This window comes from Apis laboriosa, unplaced genomic scaffold, assembly GCF_014066325.1.
Source record: "Apis laboriosa isolate Shangri-la unplaced genomic scaffold, ASM1406632v1 scaffold16_cov148, whole genome shotgun sequence".
Classification (NCBI taxonomy): Eukaryota; Metazoa; Arthropoda; class Insecta; order Hymenoptera; family Apidae; genus Apis; species Apis laboriosa.
This window is the reverse complement of record NW_025222129.1, coordinates 4808316-4827140: the sequence shown is the minus strand read 5'-3', so window position 1 is coordinate 4827140 and position 18825 is coordinate 4808316. Positions and strand designations below refer to the sequence as shown.

Genomic DNA, 18825 nt, shown 5'->3' with positions numbered 1-18825 from the left:
AAAGTAATACTAATAAATAAGTGGCGTGATAAGAAAGATTTACGTATATTCAAAATATATACAAAATTCTCAATACTCTTTCGTAACAAACAATTCTTATTCGTTTATTTACAGCGACTTAAGAAAGCTTTCGACGTGAAAAATTTTGTATCCCTTATTTAATCCCTCCCTCGAAAACTTCCATTTAAAACGTTCCTCTTTAAACGTATTCGCCCCCACCATCAATTTCATTGACCGTTCACTCGCGCGTCACCAACCTGTTCAAACATCGAAGGCGACAAGTGGGGGAGGGCCATGATCGGCGACAATTTTGTTTAATCGCCGTCTAATGCCCCTAATGTCTCGTTCCATATACCTTTGTCGGTCTAAGGAAATTACGTCCTCGTCCTCCACGTCTCCCCTCCCCTCTGTAGAGAGGCCTCAACCCCACCCCGGCGTAAGACATATCGAGCGTTAAAACTCGATTCCTATTACACGAGGGATTTCATCCTGATCCGGCTTTGACATCTGTACACAAACCAGCGACGAAATGCTCGGAGCGCGACAATTCCGGCCCGAATCTGGGTTGATCGCGAGTATTTATGGGGATCGAGCGGCCATCGTGTGGAACAAACGTGGAAAGACTAATCGAGTTTCAAGGGGAGTGATGACGGAGCAAACGAACAATTATTCATTTTTGGAAGAAATTCATTCTCCTAAAAAATGATCCTAAAATTCTGATTTTTTTTTTTTTTAATAGAGATTTAAAAGAGTACGAAATAATAAAATATCTTTCTTCTTTGAGAAATCGATCGAAGTTTTAACACAGGATGAGACAATTTTAAATTACTGAGATTGTAAAATTGTATTAGAAACTCGATGAAATATAGAAAATCTTGGGGGTTGATTTTGACCTCCGTTCAAAAAAATATTACACATAGAAAATAATAACAATTTTCGTTGCAATTAGGATTTTTTAAATCGGATGAATTTTCTTGCAGGATATCTACTTGTTTAATAGTTCGATCGAAATGTGAAAAATTGGAAAATTTTTAAAAGAGAACCTAACAGAGAATTATTATATATATATATATATATTTATTTATTTTCAGGAGAAATTCGTGAGCTTATTACGACATAGACCGCCACTGTTTAATGAAGATTTCTCTGTACATACCGTGCTCGAGATCTACGCATTCCAGTCTAATCAATAAACAGCAATGATTATTGAAGGTACGCATTCGTCCTCAATTATAGCGATCTCTGGTAACATACGCGGATGCCGGAATAATTGCTTCATTGAGAAATACAGATCGGTATTTCTCAGCTTAATACACCATCATTCCTACCCTTTGTCGATGGAATTTTTGCTCGTTCTCTGGTTACTAGACTCGGTTTAACGTTAAAAACTGTTAATTATCGTGTTCAATATGAGAGTAACGCTAACATTGTGACATTCCTTTAGTATTCTGGGGAGAAAAACGATTATTAAATTACGATCAGAAGTCAATTCTGGATCCATTTCATTAACAATGTATCGACGATTCATCCCAAATAACGACGAGAGATTACAAAATATAACTTGATGAATAATTTGGAAGATAGGAATTAAAAATTATAAAACATCCTCTCTTAAATTAAATGACCAATTGAAGCTTGAATGAGACATCTAAAATATTCCCAAAAGAAGAAAAAAGAAAGAAAGGGAGAGCATTTATACGCACGGTGCATCGTTCAAAATCATTTAACCTTATCCAGGAGAAATTTTATTTCCAACCGCCTCAAAGCCACACCGTTCCTCATTTGCATGAGACAGCCTCGCGGAGAGGATCAACACGAGGTGTACACGCGGAGAAACTGCGACAGGCCACAGTTTTTTAAACGAATATCAGAGGAAACGTGGAAGAAATTGCGTATAATTTTCAATAATTCTAAGGGAAGAGAATTCGCCCGGAACGTAATTTAATCGGGTGTATCTGCACGTATCCTGGCCGATGCTTTATTCAACTTTCGTCCCTTTCTACTGCTAGACCTTCCTCTTCTTATTCTTCTTTTTTCTTTTTCCTTCCCTCTCCCCTCCTTTTTTTTTTTTTTTCAATTGGCGAACGTTGTATATTAAACTCCCGTTTTGTCCTCTCGTAAAGTTACCGTGACGAGGCGGACAAGGCGTTTTATCGTCATCCAACAAAGGCTACTCCCGAGACAGAATGGGATACTTTGATCGTTTCAGTTTTAGCCGGAGGTGCACGGTGGCGGGATAAAGAGAAAAGGCGAGGTCTGCCGATTTACCCGCAGAAACTACACGACTGACTCGCCACTTAATACACCGTAATCCTTTTTAATTAAATGCTCCTTCGATCATCCCCGGTAACAATCTAAAAAGCAGGGGGTAACGATCCCTGGGATTTCAAGCAACGACGAGTGAACCTCGTCGTAACCTTGGTGGTAGTCGGCCGCATTACACGACCGAGTGGAATGATATTTTAAAAGGGGGGGGTGGGTGTCTCCCTTCCCTTGTTGTTTTTCTTCGAGGAGGGGACGTGCAGCAGCACACCGGTGGTGGTCGTAAAGCGATACGATTGATTGTACGTTTATTGGTATCGAAAGGTATTTTGCGTTCGTATTTATGAAATTTTCATAAACGGAGGAAGCTCGCCGATCCGTGCTCCCGTGATAAACGTTGAATCGTGCGAATGGAAATTGATTCGAACGTTATTAAAATTTTACAAAGTAAAATTTAAAATTAATTCCGTCCAAGAAATTAAGGGAATAAGGCTATAAGATTGTGTATGTAAAAAAAAAAATTTCATTTGGAAAAATTTTATGGTTGGAAAACACTCACCGTAACCAGTGTCTTTTCGTAACCGGTGTGTGGCAGCAAATGGCATCGTATTGATCGGCGATCCAAACGATCAGTATAATGTAAAATGCGGTCGTGGTGTCGTTGAAGAACTCTGACATGATTGCCTCCATTCCTGCAACAATTTTTTTTTTTTATGTAATTAAAAATAAAACTATCGAAAATATTTGTCCTTACAGTTATATTAAAAATTTGGATCGATTGAAATATACGAAAGAAGAATGGGCAGAAGAGGAAGAAGGATTATTACGTGATTGAATCGAACTATTCAAAATATTTTCTTATATTCGTCTTAAGTGTTTTTAGAGACAAAGATAAAAATTTGGATCGATTGAAATATATTGAAAGAAGAATGGGCAGGGGAGGGAGGAAGGATTAAAACCAATTAGAAAATTATCGACGTTAAATCGTATTTCCGATACATAACGAACGACATTCTCGAATAATTAACGACAATTTTATCCGCGAAGATTTCGAAGTAAATCCTTCCCGACACAAACGTTTTCTTCCCTTTTCCCTTTGCTGGAAGGATATAGTGCGCGCAGTCGTTAATTGAAGTAGCTGCGTTTGAAAATTTAATTCGAACGAGGAAGAGAGGGAGGGGAGGGAGGAGGGAGAGAGGGAGGGTTGAACAGGAAATTTTCTTTGTCCAAGCGATTTAATAAGGTAAGACGATGTTTTTCTTAGATCCCGTCCGACTTGACATTAAGTCGCATAAACAACCGGGATTATTATTAATTTGCGAAACGAGCGATGAAAAAGAAGGAAGGGTTCGAGAGAATCAAATCGAGAATCATCGTCTCGATCGATAATTAATTATTATCGTGCGACACTAGCGCCGCGCGACACTTAACTGCTTAACTACTTACCGACACACCACCGAGTATTTACCACTTATTTATCCGTTTTTTTAATTCCATTATCATCCACATTTCCATCCACCACTCTATTAAATTTTCTTTCTTTCATCGTTGACTCAACTCTATAATTTTTTCACACTTTGTTGCACGCGAATATTTTCGCAAAGGGGATTTATACGGGAACAACTATTATTAATTCCGAGAAGCAACGAACGAGGTTAACAAATCCGTGCTCGATGGAAGGAAGGGGAGGAGGGAAAAAAGAGGAGAGAACTTTTTCGCAAATATCGAAGCATGCTTCACGGTAATCGATACCGGCAATCGTTCCCTATCAAACCAACATCTCTGTCCTATTAATCGAATAGTTTCCGCGCAATTAAAAGTTGGCGGCACAGAGAGCACAATACCTCCGGCCCGTGTAAATTTAATACCCTCCCCATTTGACCATTATACACCGTTAAAACGATACGTTACAACACGCAGCGCCGTTTTTATTGTTTCCCAGGCGTTGAACGTTAAATCTCACTTATCGGTTGAAACATCGGCCAAGTTATTCCGTTCGAAAACCGCTCTTCCCTTTCCCTCTCATCCCCGTCAAACTAGCCGTGAACCAGCCAGAATTCGGATAGCAATCGCGGATCGAATTCGCGGAAATATGATTGTGACAGTGTTGCAACCGTGTTTGAATTTGTAAAAAAAAAAAAAAAAAAAAAAATCGAAACGTAACAATCGCTTCTTCGAGGATAATTGAGGAGAAAGGGGATGCATTCATCGTTTTTTTAAATTATTGGTAGATAAAAAGAAAAATATAACTCGCATCGTTTGATATAAAATGGAAAATGATCGAATGAATTGAAGTTTAAGGTTTTGAACTTTGAAAAAAACGTTATGAAGGAGAGTGGAGATCATCGTTTAAAGACGAAGGAGAAGAATTAAGATCTGATCGCCGTGAAAGGCAATTCAACTTAGAAATTTACTTAGAGGCAAAGAATTTCAACGTGAAGAAGAAATGTAGACACACGGGAATATTTTACACGCATAATATCTCTCTTCGTATTCTTCGTGCAAACTGTTGCGGGCGGAGAAGAATCCTTTGAATTCACATTCTCTTCTTCAAATTTGTTTGAAGAGAGAAAAAAAAAAAGAAAGAAAAAAAGAAATACCAAAGATTAAAATTACGAGTCTTAAAATTTTTCGATATAATTTCAACTGGAACAGTTGGTTATGTAAAAAACGGAACTCGAAGGAGATCCTCGGTTGAAACTTTCTGGAAAATTTAATATAAATTCCCTCCCTCATCTTGGTTCACTTAGAAAAACTCGCTCGTCGGGGGCATTGTCCCGTTTTTTAAAATTAAAAATATCTATATCGGGTAGATAATTCAAAATAATTCCATACGTAAATTTTCGGAGCGGATTCGCAGGGATCCGATGGAACGCAGAGAGGGGGAAGTTAATGCGTTTCGAGGAAAGTATAGAGAACACAATGTTGTTCGGCTAGCGTGTTTCCTAATGAATTGTAACGATATGAAAACCCCCCCGGGGACCGAGCGGAAATAATAAAAGTATCCCAGGGTGTGTCGTGGCCAGGTCACGAAAGTGCAAAACGACCAACCTACCTAAAATATACCGTTCCAACGGTGATTAATGACAATGTTGAAAGTTTCTTTTTTTTTTTTTTTTTTTCCCCCAACGTTGAAAAATCGACGACGATATATTTTTCCTCGATTAATTCGAGACGCGAGCGGTTCAACTCGACGCGGTGTTTGAATAAATAAATTTTCAAGACGAAGATTTTTTTTTTTAGAAATCTTTTATCATCATAATCATCAAGAATCGAATAACGAAAAGGCTGTTGGCTCTCTATTGTGCAACATCCAATTAATTATTATTATATACGGTTTGATATAATATACCGTGAAAATATTAAATGTCCATTGTTCTCCTTGCGAAATTGTTGTTAACTATTCTTAATAATATCACGTGAACCAACACGAACGATTGTGATTAACTTCATCATTTTACGAATAAATCACATGGATATATTCATAATAACGCATTGTGTATTCCTGGTAATGCCGGGCGTAATAATAGTAAATTCGTAGATTAGAGATTTAGCATAATTAAACCGATTGGCAACATTCAATTAACGCTTCGTAAAATATTTCGTAGATAGAGGTGGAAAATGTTAGCCCGAATAACCGGACTTGAGAAATTCTATTCTACAAAATTAATTGCAATGATCGTTCGAGCCTCGTAAATAAGGAAAGAAAATAATTCTTTGCAGAGCAAAATATTCTTTCATCTAGTTTATCTACGTAAAATTACACACATTAAATCTTAATTAAGAACTATCTCTAAGATTATAAACTTGAATTTTAATTTTAACCGAACTTGAGAAATCCAATCGCAGGATCGATAGAAACAACTTAAAATAAATATATAGAAAGAAAAATCTAAAATTAGACAAATCGAGCAATTGTCTCTGACCTGTTTATCTGACATCGATGTTCGAAATACTTATATAAAGTACACGTGAAATACACGAAATTAGAGGAAAAGAAAACACATATATATACATATCGAACAAAAGATAGAGAAATACATAGCGACAATGAAGGCACTTCACAATGAAAAGGATGAATGGTTGGGGGTGCAGCTCGGATAATTAGTTTCTTGATCGGACACTGGGCGACGAAACAAGAAGAAAACAACGCTAGTTGAATACTAACGAGTATCCTGTCAACAGTTTACACCCCAAATGTGCACGACAAGACGATACAAATACAAATCGCGCAACGTGTGATGATTTGAAATAACAACTTTGGGGGTGAGAACGAGGATTTGCTTGGTATCTGTAATTAAGATAAATAGTTGTGATCTGAAAATAATGCAACAACGGAGGAAATTAACGGATTATAAAATCGATTTGATTCGAAGAATTATCTCTTTAAAAAGAAGAGGATGTTCCTGAGTATACTTCGACTTATTTCTTGTCAGAATTCAAGAGATAGAACGATCGATCGATCACGTTAATCGTAGAGAAATATAATTCCGAGACGATGAGTTTGATAAACAATACGAATAGGGATGCGGTGAAAAATTTAAATTTCAAAATTTTCGTATCGAGTATGAAACACGGTTCATTAACCCTGTAAGCGTAAGATGCGTTAAACAATATCCGCACGCGAAACATATTAATGACATTCAAGTAAGCAATATAATTATACGTGTTCGATCATCGAATATCTATCGACGGCGGCGATCAACAATGAACATAATTGGATATTAAATGTCACAGTCTGACAAATGTGCTAATTGCTGTTGAAAATGCCAATATGGAGCGCGTATCCAATGCACGTGGGCGGGTATGAAAATCGAAAGATTCGATGCAATGGCTAATAATAACCTGTATTATACGCAACATCGATAACTTCTCTTCGTGTCTCGTTAATCGTAACAAAAATCGTAAATAAAATTATCTTAAAACTTTCTTTACCTTTAAACCCCTGCTAAATAAATTTCAAAAAATAAAACTATCGAGCATTAATTACAACAACGATCTCCAAAATGTAAGATCTCCAAATGTCGATTCGTAAAAAATTTCCAAAAAATTTTCCAGAATTTTAAGAATAATTTAACATTCGACATTCGAATAACCCCTAAGTTTTAAATACAAATTCGCAGAATGGAGATTCGGGGATTCCCGCGAATCGTAAAAATTGGCACGAACGAAAATATCGTTATTCGGGTAACAAGTACTCGAGAAAGAGAGAGAGAGAGAGAGAGAGAGAGAGACGCCATGAATCAGTTACGCGCGCGAGAAAGAGGGTTAGGGGTGCATCCGAAATGATCTTAACGGCGGATAATGCGCGGATAATGCACTCGTTTAAATGCATACTAGCCGGACATTACCTCGCCCCTCGGTAAAGCCGATGAGAGGAGAAGAGCACGTGGACGAGTGTGCACTCCTCCCCCCTCCCCCCTCGTGCTTCGACGTTTCTCCCTCCTTTTTATAAAGACGTTAAAATTCCTCGAGCAACTACGGACGATAATCTCGCGCCACGGTGAAATTGCGACCGAGGAACGGTCCAATTTATGTCGCCAGCATTTTTCCACCACGAGAAAAAAACCGATCAGGGGGATCCTCTCGTTACTCGAGAAAAATTTCTCCCTGTTTCGGGTGACGAGTGAGAGGGGGAGGAAAGGAGAGAGAGAAAGAGAGAGAAGATAGGAAAATCTGGATATACATATACGTTTTTTAATCGGAATTTTATTTTATTTTCATCGTCTCTTTATCTCGTTAATTCTTCGTTAATTTTTACTTAGTTGCTTATTGGAAATTGGAAATCGTTGGATTTGAACGACGAAGAATTGCGCGATTAATGAAATCGATCGGTTCTCGACTTTTCAGAGTCGATGGCACGGTATGTAATATTACAAATAACAGAACTTTAAATAAGGAAAGTTGATTTATGGAGATTGTATTGAGTCTGAGGAAATATGAGAATTACTCGTACGCGCGTTTCGTTTCCGTTTTTTTTTTTTTTTTTTAGCCTCGATCAATATTGAAACGAGGAAACAAACTGTCCGAATTACCGTATTCGTCCCTTTTTTCCTTTAACATCTTAAGTAAAATAATCAGTCACGGTAACACGCATAGTCAAGGCGTCGTAAGTCTCTCTCCCCCCCCCCCCTATTTGGTTTCGCGGTTCCTAAGTCGTAGGAATGGAGATAAAGTATAGGGAAATTAAATGGAATATCGCACGTGACGTCTATCCAACGCGATAAATGCGGTCGTAAACTCGATCCATTTGGGACAGTTCGTATGCATCTCGTGTCAACCAGACACTTTTCCAAGCAAACCCGTTTTTCACGACCAAAATATGGGTGTATAAAGTGGGCGCCATTCACTTTCGTGAAAAGGAGAGAGAGGGAAAAAAAAAAAGAAAAAAGCCTCGATTAATCGAAATATCGAAATTCCTTTCCCCCCTTTTGGCGGGAAAAAAAACATTCTCCCGAAGCAATGGAAGTTATACAACTCGTTGAAACGAGTCGATAAAAAAGAAGCAAGCGATGATACGTAATTTAACCGAGTTACAATCATCGCGGCGATGCGCTGGTGGAATTGCGAATTCTCGTGGAAATTATCCTCGAGAAGGTTATGAGTCATAAATCGTTGAATGAAAACTACCTTAACCCACATGCGGTTCGTCGACTTCGGAGTCGAGCACTCGGACGAGGTGTCTTAGCGCTCGTAGGTGGGTCGGTGAACCGCGTGCACGTTAATGGCAATGACTTACGTATGAGGTAAACCCGATAAGGAAAATTACGGCAATTGCAAGGTAAGCGTTATTTCGAGATATAGCTTCGATGTATCGTCGAGTGGGTCTTGAAATGTTTCATCGTTTGCGACGGGATAACGGTTTTATAACAATTTTATACAATTAAACGAGGTTAATTGAAATCGGTCGCGTTAGATGTGTCAGATCGATCCTGTGCAAGAGATAAGAAAATTATATATATACGTATAAACCCGTGTAAAATCGTTACAACAGTGCTTATTAATTTTCCACTCGAACGAAAATAACAAATAATTTTCTTATTAAAACGAGGAGAGACGGTGTATCATTAAATCGATCCAAACACGGTGATACTAGCAGAGAGAGATTAAAAAACGCGCTTCAAACGCGTGTTAATTGGGGAAAAAAAGGATTCCGCTCGGGGATCTTGAAAGAAATCTTCGCTCATTTTCATATTCTTCTTCCGAGAATAATAATGTGACTAATTAATGTAACTTAATTCCGTGTAAATGGAAATAATACCGGTCGCTTCAAACATTTCACGGGGGTAGGAAAGAGAGACTATTTTGCGGGGACAAAGGGACGGTGAAAATTCACATTCACGAAATGAAAGAACGCGTAACGAACCGAAGAAGGGCTCCCTCCCTCTCTCTCTTCTTCGTACAAAATTACACGTTTACCGTATCATAACCGTAATTATCATTTCTGTCCACGTGTATGACACTCTCTCTTTCTCTCTCTCTCTCTGAATCAAAACTAATTCGTGATTGACGACATGGACAGCGGTGCAACACAGCGAGCATGTTGCGCCTGTGAAACTATGATACCGATCGATCATGCGTGAACATCGACATGAACTTGAAAATAAAAATTTGAACTTTGTTGTACCTCTGCATCACTTTCGTTCAGAGTCTTTTCTTTTTTTTCCGTTACATTGAAAAATTTCAGAGGATGATAAATTAGTTTCTATCGTTCCAACGAATTTTTATCTTTTGATCCGTTTCAATTTTATTTAAGTGCCTATTTAAGAAATAAGACGAATGACGAGAACGTATGTGTGTGTGTACGGTGAAGAAATATAAGAAGAAAGCTTTCAAGAAATATAAAGCGAAAAAGTATTTAGAACGTTTCGGATTCCGTTTGATAACCGTTTTGCTTGATTATCAAAATAATGATACAGAAATATCGTTGGATCGTTGGTAAATAAAATTCTTTTTACCGCGCGAATACAAATTAAAATTCGAGAGAAATATATCGATATCAAAAATTAGAAATAAATAAATTGGAAAGGAGGATTTTTGTTGAAAGTTCTCTCGAGGGGGGAGATGCATAAAATATTACGCATATCAGCGTATGAATGAAAACTTTTGATCAATTTACGAACGAAAACGGAACAACGAGCAGTTACGTCGTTTCTGAAGGAACAACTGCTAATAATGTGGTTAATCAGTGGTCGGCTCTGCACGACCATCGCTTACGTGTCATCGGCGTCGAACAAAGCCTGGCCGACGCTAATTTCGTGCGTATACCGCCCACCAGAACAGGTAGAATCTGATGGACATAATATTTCCTGCTGACCGAACATGGCCAAGCTTGATGGAATCCGGGATTGGACGCACTTGTCTCCCTGATCAAATTGAAATTTCGGGCCAGAAAACGTATCTCTCCCTAATATCTCCAATAAAAATCCGAAAACTAAATTCCGATCCCTCTTTTAAATCACTTCTCGAATTTAATATTATGTAAATTATACATAAATATATATGTACGTATTTTTTTATATATAAAGGAAACAAGAAATCAAATTAAATTATATTAAATTTTACTCTTGATTGATTAATAAAAACTATTGTTTCAGATCGAATTGAATTGTTTGTAAATCGCGAAATCTTTTAAAAAAAATTTTAAATAATGAATAAACATAACGGAGGATGTTAACGTATTCGTAGGAAACTGATATAATATATCTATCGCGGTTCTGAAAGCAAATTTGGCGTCTATACGTGTAACCATGCGGCATCTCATCTCTCTACATCCGGTGGAAATGCGGCATGGAATCTGGAGTTGAGCAATAGTTACAGAGCAAGTTGTTAGGGTTAGATAGTTGAATCAACATACAAAGCGTCATTGATCCGCTCGTGTTCACAGAGGTTGAAACATATGTACAATATATATACTCGCACGAGTGTTCCGCAGGATAAAGCAAACACGCGCCACGCTCGTTTTCTCCCGGTTTCTAACTCCTTTGATCGTGTTTGTCTTCGATGTAATTTAACATTATTTACACGGCGAATCAAAAGTTGTACGGATGTATTCGGCACAAGTGCTCTACTTGCCAATTCTCCAATTCTGAAAGGAAATTTTTATCGAACCGATGCCAAAAAGACATATATATGTATATATAGAATTCTCGTTGGATTTCGAAATTTGAAATTTGAACGAGGATATTTCAACTTTTTGAAACAGTTGAATCGAATATTTATCTTATCCATTTTTTCTTCAAATAAAAATTTAAAATATAAAGAATATTTCCATTTGAAATGCGATAAAATATCTATTTGTAAGAATCGTTGGTCTAGAAATGAATATCTCTTATTTCCTCCAAACCGGATAACACGAATTCAAAATTCAGAGAATATTTTAATTCGCGATAATAAAATACATATTTACAAGGGTATAACTTTCTCGAAACCGTAATTTATAGAATATTTCAACTCGAAATGCGACACAAAGCGTCTTTACTGTTCCAAACAGATTGAGAACGGAATGAATGAAAAGAAGAGAAAAGGAAAAAAAAAAGTACAATGTACGAGAAATCACTTCCACAACCCCCTTCTCTCTCCCCAGAAGCGACGTATATATACATATATTTTGCGCGAAACACATGTTAGCGACTGGAAAACAACCCTCTCCTTCCACCCCCGTGGCCCGATGGAGGGAAAAGTTATTCGGAGGACGAGGTCGTAAGCAGATAAACGAAACAGCGCCGAGTGGAAATCACGATCTGACCGTGGCTGTGAAAATGTGTTTACAGCATGTTAGGCGGTCGATCATGCGTCAATGATGCGCGGGGGCGCCTCCGACACCCCCGCTTCTTTGACGTTCCATTATGCAAAATCGTCTTCGTGGTCGTTCCCAAAGCGAAATGCCGCGCGACGCGTGCTCGATTTCACGTGAATTCGCGCCGATACGCGACAGACAGAATCGTGGACGCCAACAACCGTGAACGAACGAACAAATTTTTAGGGAGAGAGGAGGAACGGCGAAAAATCGCGAAAAATCGATCGATCGCGTATGAAACTCTCAATTTTCAATTTTTCAATTTTTAAATCGTGATTGATTAAGCCAAAAGTTCGAATTTCCCGGCGAAACTTTATAATTATGGGTATATGATTTAGATTTTAAAAAACTGTGTTTATCTTATAACGATATCCAAAGTGTAAATGTACGATTTATAACGTTGGAAGGAGTAAAGCTAACGAGCTCCTTCGTAATATGGGTAAAAATTTGCATAAATATCGGCAATCTATCGACGAACATTCAAACGTTCGTTCGAATGATCAATTATTTCAATTTGTAACGAGATCGATACTCGTTCATACGAAGATACGAAGTTATAAATAATATATTTCTATTGGCTACAGTTTGAATGGAAAAAGCTAGAAAAGGTGAAAGGAACAGTTTCGACTTTACGTTCCAACAAGCGTTAAATGGACGTGTGTTTTAAGCGAAAGAAGGGGACGAAAGAAGGATTGATTATTACGACGATCCTTGTAGGAACTTTATTTGCTGGTTATTAAATATTCAACGTTTGCGTTGGACAATCGTGAAAGATTAATACAGAAAACGGCACAAAGGAGAGGAAAAAAGATAAAAGTATAATATTTTGTGTTAATGAATTGCTTGGAAATTGCTTCTTTCGAACGAAGAAAAAAAAAAAAACAGAAAAAGAGAAAAGAAAAAAAGAAACTTCGAAGATCGTTTAATATCGAGAGAATTATATAACCTCGAACAGACAGAAGACGCAGAAAGTGAAACAACGTCGTATTTTTAGAGCTGCTTTATCGTTGTTGGATTAAACGACATACGTTCGAATATCAAAATCGTAATTTCCTCCACAAAGATACGATGATCTTTCTTTTTTTCCTTTCTTTCTTCTTTTTTATCCTCTCGAAAAACGTTCTCGAACACGATAATTTATCACGATTATTATCTAACCTAACCACGAATTAATTCTCGATTAAAAAATAATAATAACTCCCTTTCTCTCTCTTTCTCCTCTTTTTCTCGCGTCGCAGAAACGTAATACGAATAGAATAGCCTGTTTTTCGAGAAAGAAGGGGAAAAAGGAAAGTATGGCGTGGATGGAGGGTTGTGAGGGATGCGCGCGTAGAAAGCTGAGAAATCGTACGAGTATTCGCGGGAGAGAGGTGCAGGATGACGGATGGAGGGCAGGAAGCGACACAGGAACCGGAACCCATTACTCCAGATAACAACTTCCCTAAGGCTTCCTTTCCTTCTTCAACATCCACTGATAAACCCTCTATATACACACAATCTCTAGTGCACTCGATCCTTACAGCACGAATCCGGAAATTTGCCACTTCTGTTGCCATTTTGCTCGGATACCGTGCAACTGGTGGCCCAACTTGTAACCCCGGTATGCCAACTGAACCTTGACCGCTTCCAAGTGAAAATTGTATCGACCATGTATTTTGCAATATAATACATATATCGTATATCGTTGCGTTGGAGAAACGCAAGACGATTTTATCAAACAATTGATAATTCACAATTTGGTAATTTAAGTCGCGGGATGTATGATATGGATTACAAATGATACGATTTTCAATTAAAATTGGTATTGATCCGCGAATATTGATTCGTTATCTTGCGGTTATTGGATGATTACTTGCTAAATTTGTGGTCGTCCGGGCATTCAGATATTCCATACTTGTTAATGATTATTTTGTTTGCTCGGTGAAAGTATTATTTGCAACAAGTGTTATGAGATTATGCCCGCGATAAAATGTATCGATGATCATTCAAATATTTCGCGATATACACGAATAATCTCGTAAAAACTTTGATATTTTTCAAGGAGATCGCTTCCGATTCTGATGAAATTTCACAAGATATTGCTTTGTTCGTATCAAGCAATATACAAATATACAAATATATCCTATTAATTCTATTCAATGCATTCAATCTCTATTAATTTCTTTCCGAATAATTTTCTCTCGACGTAATAATCCTACGATAAAATAAAAACATCACGGAGTATGTACGTATCGTTTTATCGGCGATTGTACGATTCAAAACCGTTCGACTTAATCGAAAGATGTTGGAAAAGTGAAAGCGAACTCTCAAATTGATCTCAAACGGGCGGAGAAATATTTCGAAATCGCGGCGCGTTAAATCACGAGTTTTTCAAAAAGGAGAAAAAAGGGTTGCGGATAAATTAAACGTCGACAATCAAGAGTCTCGTCCGACCAACGTTCCAACCAAAAAGGCGGGAAAAGTGAAAGTGAAATTCTCCTGCCTCGGTTCGATCCGAGAAAACGGAGAGATCGATTTACGACGAGATACGCGGCGCGAGTTAATATTATTAAACTCGATTTTCATACGCGATTTTGAAAAGCGTTGCGGATGGATAAGCGATAGGTGGAGGGTGAATTGGATGTGCGGTGTGACGGACATGGGAGGCGTGAAGAGAAGATTCAGGTTGAAATGGAAATGGGCGTCGCGGTGGTAGGGAAACCACCGACGCCGCCACCGTTGCTAAATGGGCTCCGAGCGGGTTACCCAACTGTTGCGCCTTCATCAGAAATTTATGCAGAATCCTGGGTTAACCGTCCCGGCCAATCAGCTTTGTAACGGAGCCCAAGTCGTATCGGCGAGGGAACGAAGCCGAGAGGGGCTCTGATTTAGTAAAAAGCCTTTAATATTTTCCACCCTCCCTCTACACGTCCTCACGATTTAATAAATATATATATATATATATACATATCGTATGTGAACGTTCCAGAGTTGGAAAGATTTCTTTTTAACGTAGGAATCGTAGGATATTGTTTCGATCGAATAACGAAGATTTAAGAATCTATCGTCCAAATGAATGAAAAATAGTTTAACGAAAGAGATGTAACTCACCGACGAGGGCCAGAAGCACCGTGAGCAGGGACGCAGCAGGGAACGTAACCGTTAAGTTGAACTCCAACATTTGAAGCAGATCCACTGAAACAAAGGGGAAAGAAGTATATTTCACGTGAAAAATAGACAAAGAGGTGTTCGTGCAGGCGGATATATTTTCGCCGCGTTGATATTTTCTAACTCTGAATCGAGGAAGAAAGGAAAGGAAGATGGGGGAAAGGTGAGGGGCGTTCGAGAGATTCAGCGTGTAAAAATGAAAAATATATGTATAATAATTTATTACATCCCCGTGGTATAGATGCACGGGCGATATTGTATCGGGATCTGTTATTCTCGACGACGAACCGTTCGAATTTAATATTTATTAGATACTCCGTGACGAAAAGTTGGCGTGCAAAAGGTTATTACGCAAGTTGTGGGCCGTGAAGAAATCGTGTCGCGTTCGACGAGTCGGTTCAAAGCTCAATAAGAATTAATTTTAAAACTTCCTGGATCTCGATTTAAGTTCTCGCAAACTTTCGATCGCCGCCCTGGGACGAGGTTTCGCTTTTCTTGTCTCTGCACTCGATCCATACGCAACCTTTCATTAATTTATTCCACTTTTTTCTCATATTTTTTCTTCCATAACCGCAACGATCGTTAAGTTATGAATAAAAATTTATAAAAATTTATAAAAATGTTGAAATTTTGTTTTGGAATTTTTTTTATTCGTAGGAAAATATTTTTGTTTTCTTTTTTTTTTTTTTTTTCACGAATGGATCGGAAAAGAATTGAAGCGTAGCAGATATTGTCTCTCTTGATGAAACGATGGAACAACGTTCTTCTCGTCGCAAACTCGAAACTCCCATTTTCCATATAAAAAAGTATCTTTGAAATTCAATCGAATACACGTGTATTCTGATTGGTTACTTTGCGTAACTAAATATTACTGATACAAACCGCTGCTACTTTGACTGGATTTCTCTAAACAACGTCACAGTTTCTAATGGGAACTTTTATTCATCGAAAAACAATTGCACGGAATAAAACGTGCACTCGATCGAATATCAAAGTAATCTCTTTTTGGAAAACGAAGCTTTCGTCGAAATTCTCGATATTCGTGGGAAACGTTTTAAACTTTAAACTTTGTCCTCCTTTCTGTTCTGAAAACACGATATCGATTCGTATTCTCAAGTTTATAATTTTACAACAGCTGCTTGAAATTGAAGATCGATATTCTTCTCTGTCTCTCGATCGAGAAAGATACGAGGAGAAGAAATCTCGGACTTGGAAAACAGCAGCGCGTCGAACGTTAAATTATTCAGGAATAAGTTTCATAAGGGTAGTAGTCTCTTCTGTAATTTAGTTGAACCGTGTTGAAGCAACGTAATTAAGAAGTTGAGTTTATTCCCAAACGACGCGGCGCACATGTCTTGTCTTCTTTATAACAACCATAGTGCTCGTCACTTACAAATTTTCCACCTTGTGCTGTTTCGATTTAATGAATTTTAGATTTCAAGATATCACCCACTAAAACCCACTTCCACCGCTTATTAAAACTCCCGAGTTCTCCGTCTTATCCTATATAATCTAAACTTCGCCCTACTGGAAAACGTGCATCGCGAAATTATTATTTTTTTTTTTTTTTCACGCTCGGTCGGGGCGAAATTTAGATACGAGACAAGATGCAAAGAAGAAAAGGATTTTCTATTTTTAATTAATCATTATGATTATTTGACGTATGCTTGAAACGAATCGTGCAAAACAACAAGAATCGCATAAAATGGAAAATGATGTAAAAAGTAAGGTAATAAATAATTCTCACGAAAGATAAAAATATACGCCCCTATTCGAATCATTTGAAATTTTCAAATGGAAATATGTAAAAAAACTATGTATTTTAAAAATTTGTGAAAATAAAGATTGTTTCGTAATACATCTCAAATTATTTTCTCGATAATCATGACTTTTACAGTATTATAAATATATTGCATAAGCAAAAAATTAATCCTGATATCGCAGAGCTTAAATGAGAAAAAGAATCGTTGAAAATTGATCAGGCACGAAATTTATTAAAAATTTAGAAAAATCAACGATAAAATTGGAATTTGCAGTCTTCCTTCATATTTCAAAGCAAAGATTAGATCGAGGTGAGAAAAGATTTAAAAAAAAAAAACGTAGAAAAGAAGAAATAGAGGAAATTTAAAGATGAATAAAAGATCGTGAATCGTAAGTTATAAAATAAATATGAAAAAAAGACAAGATGACTCGGATGATTCCTAAAGCTGTCTAAAAATTTATTTATTAACTTGGGAAAATTATTTTTCTTGCGTGCATAGAAATTTAAATTTACAAACTCGGCCTTTTTCCTTTTTCAATATATAATTCTCAATATATATATATATACATATATATATATATATATCTTCTTGGAAACAAGCGAATAGAAAAGAACGGGTTCATTGTCGTCTATTATCGGCTAATCGGCCAGGTACTTGTGTTATTCAAACAACGAAAGAGGTAGAAAGAAAAAAATTGTCCGTGAAAGACAATGATGTCATCGTAATTTTCCGGTTAACTATTGACTCATTCGATAGAAAAGATTAATCAGCGTTTCTATGACTGTTTAGAGAAGCCACGTGAAAAGTACTATCAGGTCAATGAACTCGAGGCTTTCTACTCGTGTTGCAATCAACACAAATGTGTTCATTAAGCTCATTATATCACGAAGGTGAGAACGAATTTTTTTTCTTTTTTTTTTTTTTTGTCGAAGAGAGATCGATATTTCAAATAAATAATTAATATTTATCTCTTCTATGAACGTTAACAAAGTTTGAATTTTCATTTTTGAAGAAGAAGAAAGAGACGTGAAAAATGAAAATTTTACCTGTGAAACACATCTCGAGACATTATGCATCTCGTATATATATATATTTTTTAAAGTTTATTTAAGAAAAGTACGCACAATTTTTTGAAAGAGAAATCAGCATTCTATAAATAATATCCGAAATATTTATCTCTGCGCGAATATTAATAAAATTTGAATTTTCACGGGGCATCAAAATATTAATCCAAATATTGACAATTATTGAATTGTTTGTTAACCCTCGAAACATCGTGTATCTACATTTTTTAAATTCCATTTTATTTGCGTATAATAAAAAAGATACGTAGATATTTTTTTTTTTTTTTTGAAAGAGAAATCATTGAAAAATTAATTTTAAAATCATAATTTTATCGAGACATCACGACGAACGCAATATCGAGCATCCGTTAAATCGATTTTTCATTCCTACTATTATCCAGAAAGAACTATAAACAATTTTCTTTTTTTTTTGCTCTTTTCTTCCTCACTCGAGCAAACAACTCGCTACTCTAACGCCCACACGAACAAACAACAGATGATTGACCGCTGCAGAGATTTCCTACAAAGATGTTTCGCAATTACAAGAATAATAAAAAGGAAGGAATAAGCGGAGGGGAAGGGACAGATGAGATAATAAACAACGATAATCCTCGCAAGAAGAACGGAGAGAACAATGAGGGGGAAAACAGTTTTAGACTCTGTTAGAAACGTGATTAAACTTCGCACGAGTAAACAGATCTAATACTTCGCACGAGTGATTAGATATAACCGGTTTGGTATCGTGTTTATTTTATTCGAGGTTAAAACATTATTTATGTGATGATGATGC

General features: G+C 37.0%; 1 protein-coding gene across 3 annotated transcripts in view; it reads right to left on the bottom strand.

Annotated features, from left to right (window-relative positions):
* The window catches only part of LOC122710961 (membralin), an 80142-nt gene that overhangs the window by 45473 nt on the left and 15844 nt on the right, over positions 1 to 18825 (bottom strand). For 2 of the 3 annotated variants that reach the window (XM_043929236.1, XM_043929239.1), the window contains exons 9-10: positions 15152 to 15235; positions 2822 to 2954 (exon numbers count right to left, since the gene is read on the bottom strand). In XM_043929236.1, coding sequence (XP_043785171.1) covers positions 2822 to 2954; positions 15152 to 15235 — 217 coding nt within the window. The remainder of the gene's footprint in view (positions 1 to 2821; positions 2955 to 15151; positions 15236 to 18825) is intronic. The other variant, XM_043929237.1, reaches the window with a different exon arrangement.